This window comes from Siniperca chuatsi, linkage group LG13, assembly GCF_020085105.1.
Source record: "Siniperca chuatsi isolate FFG_IHB_CAS linkage group LG13, ASM2008510v1, whole genome shotgun sequence".
Classification (NCBI taxonomy): domain Eukaryota; kingdom Metazoa; phylum Chordata; class Actinopteri; order Centrarchiformes; family Sinipercidae; genus Siniperca; species Siniperca chuatsi.
The window spans coordinates 16,447,884-16,457,944 of NC_058054.1; the positions used below are offsets into that span (position 1 = coordinate 16,447,884).

At 41.2% G+C, this 10,061-nt stretch overlaps 1 protein-coding gene across 3 annotated transcripts; it reads left to right on the plus strand.

The window, feature by feature from the left end:
- Positions 1-343: 343 nt before the first annotated feature.
- LOC122886808 (RING finger protein 224-like) lies at positions 344-4,286 on the plus strand. 3 transcript variants are annotated; one of them, XR_006380431.1, is made up of 3 exons: positions 344-2,441; positions 2,886-2,923; positions 3,434-4,286. XR_006380431.1 is itself a non-coding variant. In XM_044219489.1 (2 exons), exons 1-2 carry the CDS (start codon positions 763-765, stop codon positions 2,392-2,394), a joined length of 501 nt encoding a protein of 166 aa, XP_044075424.1. In that variant the 5' UTR covers positions 344-762; the 3' UTR covers positions 2,395-4,286. The 3 variants fall into 3 exon arrangements, 1 of the variants encoding a protein (XP_044075424.1); XR_006380430.1 differs by having other exon boundaries at positions 344-2,923; XM_044219489.1 differs by having other exon boundaries at positions 344-1,178; positions 2,310-4,286.
- Positions 4,287-10,061: the final 5,775 nt, after the last annotated feature.

Consider the following 10,061-nt stretch of genomic DNA (forward strand, 5'->3'; position numbering starts at 1 on the left):
CATCAAATTGATTTGTCCTGCAGGGGAATCGTTTTGTTTTGTTTTTTTAGATTATTTCTGCTTTCACAAGAATATTTGAAAGCTACATACTTGAGCTATGAGAAGTAACGGAATCGTTAAAGTATGTGGAAGATGAGGCATCATAGTAGTTGCATGAAAAGGAAACACCATTTGCAAGTGCCTGTCCTGCAGCAAACGGTTCCATCATTTTAAAGTTAAGCCCGAATCACAGAAGGACAGCGGTGCTGAGCCGCAGCTGAAGGTGTCACTGCTGACCGCGCTGCTCGGCGCTGTCCACTGCCTGTGGTTCTGAAAAGCACAGGGACAAACACATGGTGCACTTTACCGTCGCTGCAGGCGCTCATTTCTAATTATACAGTTAAATGGGTCTATTTAATCCACCTTATACACATGACCCACACTTGTGACAGATCAACAAGGTGGCACACACCAAGTTGGGAAATCAATTTGAACGAGTATCGACCGGATTATTTTGCGGTAAACGGGGTTTAGTTCTGGTAATATGATCGCGGTCCACGGGTTGTTCCTCAGGCCGGTTACGCAACAAGTCTGGGATAGCACAACCGGGTGGGGCCACGACAGCTAACGGGTCTGACTCATGCCCGAGAAATGCAACGTTTCATTGGCACCCGGGCATTTTCTCCTGCGGAAGTGTTCCTCACTATGCTCTGCGAATTTGATCATCAATGTAAATGGACATTTTAGTGAAATAAACCTGTCTGTAGCCCAATTCGACGGAACATGGCGGAGGCGGTCAATTCAGGAGGCGACTGTTGCTCTGTTCCGCCTGACGTGAGCGACACGTTTCCCAGCGAGGAATACGAGTGCAAAATATGTTACAACTACTTCGACCTGGACCTCCACACCCCCAAACTGCTTAAATGTTCCCACACCTTCTGCCACGAGTGTCTTGACACTCTGCACTCCCGGGAGGGTCGAGGGTGGAGAATCGGCTGCCCCGTGTGTCGCCACCGAACTCCGGTACCGGAATATCGGGTTCACAACCTCCCCGACAACACCGCAGTGACCGAAGCGCTCCCGCTCAAAACGCGTGAGCCTGTGCAGTCGTCAAATACAGACGTCTCTTCAGTCCCCTCCCCAGAGAGCAACGACAGCTGTCAGACTTGCAAACAAGTTGCTTTTGCGACCGGCTGCGGGTGCGCCATCTTTTCTTTCCTGTCCATGGTGGTGCTCTTATTTCTGGGCCTCATCTTTTTGCATAACTTCAATAACACTAGGTCGGCCGTCGGCCCTGTCTGTTTGTTTGTTGCCAGTGTCCTCGCCCTGCTCTCGCTCATTCTCACGTGGTTAATGTGCGTGTTGAAGTACCGACCTGAAACTGAAGTAAGCAATTTCAGCTCCCTCACTCATATAATGTGATCCTCTGGCTGCAGAGCTAAGACACACAAACCTAGCCTGGTCAGTATAATAAAAGGGAAATCTGTTTATTTATTTCAATGTGTTAAAGACGCCCTTATAGATGCCTCAGTCAGTATTTGTGAACTCTAACTAATAAAGTCGCCATGAACTTTGTGGAGCCTATCACACACAGGAGCTCTCTGTGTGAATCGCAGTCTTGAGGTCAAGTAGGCTCCCCAGTTTAAACATGTTTTCTCCATGTCATGCACCTTTTGAACCCTCTATAGGCCTTGATGATTACATGTCACAGTAGGCAAAATCACAGGTGTAAAGTAAATGATAAAAATCAATGATGGCTGAATTCCATTTAGCTGCTTCAGTTTCAGGGTCCTGGTATTGTGCATGCTGGCTCGCTGTCACTGTCATGACTTACTGGGACACTTGAATATAACAGCACCATCGTTAATGTTATTAGTAACACCTGTGCTTTTCCTTAATGACTCAAAATGTCTGCTGTGAAAAGGGGCCTATTTTGACCTAAATGGATGGCTGTATGAGCATTGCGCCTCAAGCAAACCTTGTATGTGCTATGTGTATTCCATAAAACATTTCAAATGCTTACATAGAAGGCGTAAAATCATCGAAAAGGCACTTTAACTGGTCTTGCTAATGGAAACATTAGCAGACACTGACTTGAATAATAGGAATATTGGCCATTAGGGCAGTGCCCTCCCCTAATCTCCCACATTTGTTTCCTCCACTGATATTATTTATATGACAGATTTCCTACGGTGCTTGGAAGCTGCTGTGCAAGCAGGCACATGCGTGTACTGCATGTATGAGTCAAGCTGTTGGTATGATACTGATTTATTATAATCCTCTCGTGCCACCACCATTTCTAACAACATTACCTATTGTGCCAATGACAGAACCTGCTTACCCCATAACCACCTCTGTGTGATTACATTGACTCCCCGTGGTGGACCAGGTCAGCAGGGGATCCCAGGCCAATGACCCTGAGGGGACGTGAGCCTTCACAAGATGAGAGAAATAACTTTGGGGTAGGGGGCCAAAATAAGTAGTGTTGTAAAGTAGTGAGACAATGGAAGTGCAGATGACCTCCTAGGGGTCTTAAATCATCTGATGGACTTAAGTTTGCTTTCCCAAGTCATATAAACTGCAAGAAGATATAACTTCCACTAACGACTTGGTCCACGCCCAGGTCTTAGGTTACAGGGAAGTGTGAAATAAAAGAATGCTTAATTGAATTTGTTTTATATAAATAATCTCTTCCATCATTTTCTATGTTTAAGAAAATTAGAATGAAATTCACACTGCTGTCAATTCACTAGGTTTGGGTTATTAGATCAGTTATGATTCAAGAAGATGTCTCCATTTAGTTTAGCTATCTGCTGAATCCCAATAACACAGTGGGTATTTATCTCCACTTAGTGTTGTTTTAAGAGGCGACACTGGTCTCAGGAGTTAAAATCCATCTCTTTCAGGTCACTCAAAGGGACTCCTTCATTTGGTCATCCAGTCGGTGAGTAATGCCACTTAAATGCCACCGTGACAAAAGCTTGAGAAAAAAGGAGGGGTGGCAGGCTTCCACTGGGAACCATAGGCAACACTGTGTCTGGGGCAGAGAGCTTCATTTCACAGGGACTGCAGGGCTTAAAGTTAAAGATTACTTTGAAATCTGCATCCCCTACCACCAAACTCTCCCACTATAGCCCACCCTCCCTCCTCCCTCCAGCCGTCACTCCCTCTCCCGAAAAATAAAAAGCTGTCGCCACAGAGCAGGGGATGGGTTGGGAGCAGATCCTCTTTGATGACAGAGAAGGATCCTTTTGTTCCCTAATCCTCACGCAATCCCCCCCTCCATAAGTCCAACTGGATGTCAAGGGGCTCCATAATCAGCCAGGGGCTCAAAAGTTATTAGTTTACTTGTTTGATTTTAAAAGACTGGAATGTAACAGTGATGTCTTATCTTGACACCTCTCGCAAAAAGCACAGAGATTTCACTTAGGTTTTCTGATTTTTGTCTTTTCAGTGTGCAGAAGTCTCTTTGAGAGCAGCAAGAACTTAAAATAAGCATATCATTAAGTAAATACCCTGACAAGTCACATGACACCGGTCAGCGGTTGTCATAGGTGGATCCCGAGGGAACAGCCATTAGCCACTGTGCACGCTCTCAAGAAAGACGGGGTCACCCAGAAAGCAGACAGTCCCAGGATACACTTCCTCTCTTCCTGTGTCTTGCCTTTAAGTGTGTGCAAAGTGTGTCCTTGTGTCATTATCAGATTGGACACACGTATTTCACAGAGGAGATGAAAGTGTTCCTTTTGCTCATAACATCTGCCTTCTGATGGTTTGTGTCCCAACAAGATGACCTCAAAGAAATAGCCTGAGGAGAGCGATTATCACCACTCTGTAGCGCACTCTGGCTCATCATGTGATCACATGCTTGTGTGGATGTTTGTGCCCAAATGTGTGTTCATGACAAGGAAAAGGTGTGAATTTGTTTGCGTGCATGTGTTTGTCAGAATATGTCTGTACAGACATATGGCCTAACAAGCATGCGAACACTCGAAAGACCTGTGAGAAGGGATCAATGTCCAGGGTCAAAGTGTCAAACATGGCTTACCTCGCCATTTCACTTTCATCATGCCACTCTTCAGATGTCAAAGACTTCCCTCTGTCCTGGACACTCACATACAAACACTGTTGGATCCTCTGTCTGTCAAATTGAAACAAATAGCATTTAGAAAGAGTGCAGTGCAAAGCTCTAGTTAAATAGCAGTAGCTGCAAATGCTGTGAAACATTGAATTGGACAATTGTTATGCAATTCTCCATGTATACTGTAGCTGTCCCTCCCTATCAAATAAACATGAAATGAAATAAAGAAGACATGCTCACTGACTCCCCCTGGTGTATAAAAGTGAGAATGCAGCAAAAGAAAAGATGAAACATTGGCATACTGTTAAAAATTCTAAAACGATTTAAAAACAATTCATTTCATATAAAAATACATTTTGTTTGGTTGTTGTTGTTTTTAAATTGCTGCCACTAGTTGTCGCTCTATTTAGTTAAATGAGCTAGTTCAGTGATAAAGTTAGGGACACACAAAAAAGCCATTAGAATTTGTTTTTACACGCACCCATATACATTTTATCAGAGTGACCAAAACACAAAAAAGTGCAGCAACCCAAGTGATATTTTGGGTTTCAGTGCTTCTTGGTAAAATGTAGCTTTAACACCAGCGACCAACCAATCATCAGCTATTTTTGGTAGCTGCTTCTTTTTGCAAAACTATGCAATCAGTGGTGCCTTCTGCCCAATTACATCTTTTTTTTCAAATGGCCACCACTAACTGTCATGGGACCAGGCTATATTGATTTTCAACAGTAGCAGTATGACTAATCAACAAATTGTTGCGGACGGCTCTATCGGGGTTGGTGCCTTTCAGATGATTGCAGCATATGGAAAGGAACTGTTTTCTATCAATCTGTGTACTAGATTTTTTGTTTGGGGGGGGGTAAATTAAATCTTTATGCCTCATGGATCAAGGATTGTCCTCCTCCAGCTTCCTCACTGGCTGCAGCTCCTCCTCCTCGATCTATCTACTCCACACCCATCTTCCTCATCTTGATTGCTCTCTTCTCCCTCATCATCCTATGCTGACACGTACAAATAAAAGGACGGAAGTCGACTGGGGGGGGTGGGGGACGACAAGGTCAGAAGGGACAAGCTGAGGGGGAAGTACAAAGACCTACGAGACAGTTAGGAGGAAGAGAAACTTTCACCGCTCTCTAACTCCAAACTTCACCAGAAAAGTATCCAGAAACAAATGACAGCTGTGCAGACACCTCTTACATCCCTTGAACCAGTCACTCTTGCTAAAGATGTGACTATACCTACAACAGTTTAATTGTGATAAAGCCTCTTTATGTCTGTACTCTTCAATACAATTGTTACTGTTGTGCAAAAGCTATTGGAAATGCTGACAGCTACAATGTGAGTTACAGCTGGGTATTACTGAATACAGATGAGGAAAATGTACATTAGTACCACCAGCTGCTGAAAGTTCATTTTGCAATGGTAACTTACTACTGAATTTCCTGTAAGGCAATTTTATTTATATAGCACATTTCAGCAACAAGGCAATCCAAAGTGCTTCATACAAAACATCAAAAGCATCAAGACAAAGTGCTTAGGAAACACACCACAAAAGACCATTTAAATACAGTTAAAAACAGTCATTAAAGAGCCAAAAGAATAGAAAATAAAAACAAGCTAAAATAGAAGCTAAAATATAAAACAAACAGAAAAGTCTTAAGCCTTGATTTAAAAGAACTGCGAGTTGCAGTCATACATGAAGCTACCATTACTGTAGTTTTTGTTTTAGTTAGTGAGAAAGAAGTGAAGACCTGCTGCCTATATTTCTTTTAAAGGATGACAGTTTTAAGTGCCAGTGATGTTTTAGTTGGTGTCCGGAGGCTTTTGAATACCATCTCAGTGAATAGTATTTGAATAAGTATACTATCTAACCAAATGTCTCGGATAAAATGTATTGGATTCTGGGTGACCTCTTGTAGCAGGGGGTGAGAAAAATAATATAATTGGAGCTTGCTGATTGCAAGTTTTAAAAAAAATAATATTTTCTGTGGTCTGTTGTACTGGTAAGTACGTGAAGTATGTGAATATGCTAAACTTTTATTTGACAAATTTGGTTTGACTGAGTTGTGTTTTGCATTAAATGTATCATCCTTTGGTGTCTTTTCATTTCTGATAAAGCACTTTGTAACTATTGTTATAAAAAGAACCAAATAAATATATATAAATATAAAATAAGAATGCAGGTTGAAATTAAGTCTATATTGTAGCTACCTGGAGAACTGCATTTTTTTTGTTGTTGTTTGATTTAGAAAGGAAGCCAACTACTGTTACTTTGCCTTACATCTTGTAGGCCTATAGGCTACTTTCAAGGACCATTGCTAAAGGGGGTTATACTTCTGGTGCAGGCTTTAACGTTAGTCATGTGGCCAGGCTAGACTAGTCCACAGATGAAAGAGGAACAGAGGAAAGTTAGAGTTTTGGTGGTTTTCTCCAAGAACACTTTCATAACATGTTTCAATTCAATTCAGATGTTAACATTGCCAAAGCAAGTGTGGAATAAAAACATAAGAAACGTGCTATTAAAATATATACAAGTAAGATAATAATAATAAATATTGACTTGCAGTTAAAAAAATACAAATTAAATTAAGTGAAAACTACATAAACACTGCAACATTTTATTTAATGTGTGTGTGTGTGTGTGTGTGTGTGTGTGTGTGTGTGTGTGTGTGTGTGTGTGTGTGTGTGAGTCTAGGTCACTCACTGTCCCTCAGGTTGTGGCATGTTGATACATATTGGGCAGCAAGATCTGCCCTGTCTCCTCCGAGGAGTATTTTCAATTTTGAGAGCTCATTTAACTCTTTGAAATCTGAGATTACAGAGTTGAACTTGTTAAAGTATTTGTTCCTTATTTCATCGAATGCTGTACATTGTAGAAGGAAGTGTATCTCTGTCTCAGCCTCACCTGTCGAACAGTGGCCACATGTTCTGTTTTCCTTTGGCTGCCATGATTTTTTTGTGTCTTCCGTTTTTGATTGCCAGTTTGTGGTCACTGAGCCTGTACTTGGTTAGGATCTGTATCTGCTTTCTATCTCTGACAGTAGATAGAGATTCTGCCAATCCATAATCTCTTTTTAGGGCCAGATAACTTTCTACTTTGGGTTTGGATTTCTTCTTTCCAATCTTCCAAATAGGTTTCTTTACAGTGCGTTATTTGGTTTCCTCTGTTTGGTGTTGGGAAAGCAGCGCAGGGAGACGGACGGTGACAACAACAACATGGAGTTCAGCGAGGAAGATGAGAGGAGGGAGAGTGAGTGGGAGTAGAGCCAGGAAGGCGAATAGTCATAAAAGAAAGAAAAAAGATGCATCTAGCGGAGGTGAATTGGAAAGCGAGGGGAAATAAGATAGACCAGAAGGCAGGAGAGCTGGATGTAGTGGTAAGATTCGAGTCGAAAGGTGGTGTAAAGAAAGTTGATACGCTTAAGGTAACAAAAATCATTAGAGAGCAAGTTGGGGAGGTGAAACATACAGAAACAGAGTTTTAGGAGATGGAAACTTGTTAATAGGATGTAAGACTGAAGTGCAGGTGGAAAAGGCAAAGAAGATGACTGGTGTTGGGAAAGCCAAAGTATCCAGGGATGTAAGAGGAGAACAGAGGTTCAATGGTGGCAAGGGGGGTGATTTCTGGGGTTCCCCTCAGTGCTAATATGAGTGAACTAGTGGAGAACCTGAGGGTGAGGAACAGTTCAGTAAAGAGTGTGAAAAGAATGACAGAGTTTGAGGAAAAGGTGCTTCCAAAGGAGGGGTATTTTAGATTTCTGAGATATAATGTAAAAGAATACACTCCAAAACCTATGAGGTGTTTCAGCTGTAAGGAGTTTGGGCACGTGGCCAAAGTAAATTTAATTTCTTCTGATATGTAAATCAGGTTAATGAAGGGATGAACATAGAAACACTTGACAGCAAAATAAAACAAGGCATAATATCAGCTGCATTAGAATCAATTCCTAAAAGTAAAGGCAATGTAAAGACGAAAGTAGTACTGTGGTGGGATCATAAGTGCAAGGAAGCAGTGAGAAATAGAAATAAGAAGGGAGTGGAACTACCTGGTTCTGACCGATGGAAATAAGACATATCAAAGTGGATTCAGGAAAGGAAGGAGTACAATGGATCCAGTGTTGTCTAGAAGATGAAATAAGGAAAGGTCAAGTTAATACAGAGACAGTGGTTGCAGTGTTTTTTGATGTTGAGAAAGCCTATGACATGTTATGGAAAGACAGGCTTCCAATGAAACTACATTTAATGGGAATCGGAGGGAAAATGTTACATTGGGTTATGAACTTTCTAGAAGGAAGAACTATTCAGGTGAAGATAGGGTCAGAGTTATCAAGCCAATATGTTGTAGAAAACGGGACGCCTCAGGGGAGTGTAGTAAGTCCAACATTATTTTCCATTCTGAAAAATAATATATTAAATATATAATATATTTGTAAATATTCCAATGGATATAGGGAGATCACAGTTTGCAGATGATGGGGCTTTGTGGAAATAAGGGAGAAATGTTGAACACATAGTTAAGAAAATGCAGAAGGGAATTAATCAAGTTGAAAAGTGGGGAACAAAATGGGGATTAAAATTTTTAGTGTTAAAAACAAAAGCTATGTTATTCACAATAAAGAAACTCAGGGAATGTAATTTGAAATTGTATGGAAAAAGAGAGAGAGTTTTTGTTTTTTTGGGAGTGTATTTTGTGTATTATCTGAGATTAACATGGAGAGAGCATATTAGATATGTAGTTAATAAATGTTAAAAAAAACAAAACATCATGAGGTGTCTTGCAGGATTGGCATGGGCAGCAGATTTTGCATTGCTGAAATATATTTATGTAGCCTTAATAAGATCAAGATTAGACTATGGAAGTATCGTATATGGGTCAGCAGCAAAATCTGTGCTAGCAGACCTGGACATTATGCAAGCTCGAACTCTGAGAGTGTTTAGGAGCAGTTAGACCTTCCCCAGTGTGTGCACTCCAAGATGAGGCAGGTGAAATGCCACTGCGGTTACGTCAGAAACAGCTGGGGGCCAGTTACTGGGTCATGCTGGGAGTATATGATAAAGAGTTTTGTGCAACTGTGGTGTGGCCTATTAGACCTGTCTGGGAATTAGAAAATCCATGTGTAGATCTGGAATTACTTAAGATTAAGCATAGTAATAAGACTGCCAATTTAACCAGTGAGTACTATAGTTATAGGGGCCGTAAATATAAGGACAGTGTTCAGATTTTCACAGATGGATCAAAGGATCCCCAAACAAATGCAACAGGGTCTGCAGTTGCTGTACCTAGTTACCAGGAGAACATCTGATTGTTTGAATGTGTATACTGCTGAATTGTTTGCCGTGTTGATGGCATTAGAATGGACTGAACATATTAGTTGTAGCAATATTTTAATATGTAGTGATTCTGTGTCGGCCCTTGCAAGCATTAAGACAGGTACTGCCAGAAGTCATCAGGATCTGCTTTATAAAATCTTGTTTAATAACTCAAGAATAGTTAGGGAAGGGAAAAACGTCATCTTCATGTGGGTCCCAGCACATTCAGGTATACGGGGAAACGAGAGAGAGCAGACAAATTGGCAAAAGAAGCAGTAAAAAAAGGAAATGTTGAAATCAGTATTAAATTATCAAACTCAGGGGAAGGGCATAGTGTGGAGAAAGGTAAATCAACAGTGGCAACAGCATTGGGATAATGCAAGAAAAGGGAGACATTTACACTCAATCCAAAACAGAGTAGATGTGTTACTGTAGGGGAACAAAACAGAAAGCAAGTAATAATAAACAGGCTGAGAATTGGTACACTTTCCATCATAGGAAAACATCCAGCAGGTCTTCGATCTATGCCATGAGGCTGAGACAGTAGAGCATGTCCTCATATCATACAGGAAATTTACACAAGAAAGACAAGAAATATTGACACAACTACGAAAAATATTGCCGGTAGAGGACAACGTTAAAAGTCTATTAAAGTGTGGAGACAGTTTTCCTGGGAGGAAATGGTTATTTA

Bases quoted from the DNA above. Each gene is read 5' to 3' on its own strand.
- LOC122886808 (XM_044219489.1), top strand. From the start codon at position 763: ATGGCGGAGGCGGTCAATTCAGGAGGCGACTGTTGCTCTGTTCCGCCT. The intron at 1,179-2,309 runs GTGCGCCATCTT...TGCCAATGACAG, and splicing joins GCTTTTGCGACCGGCTGCGG to AACCTGCTTACCCCATAACC.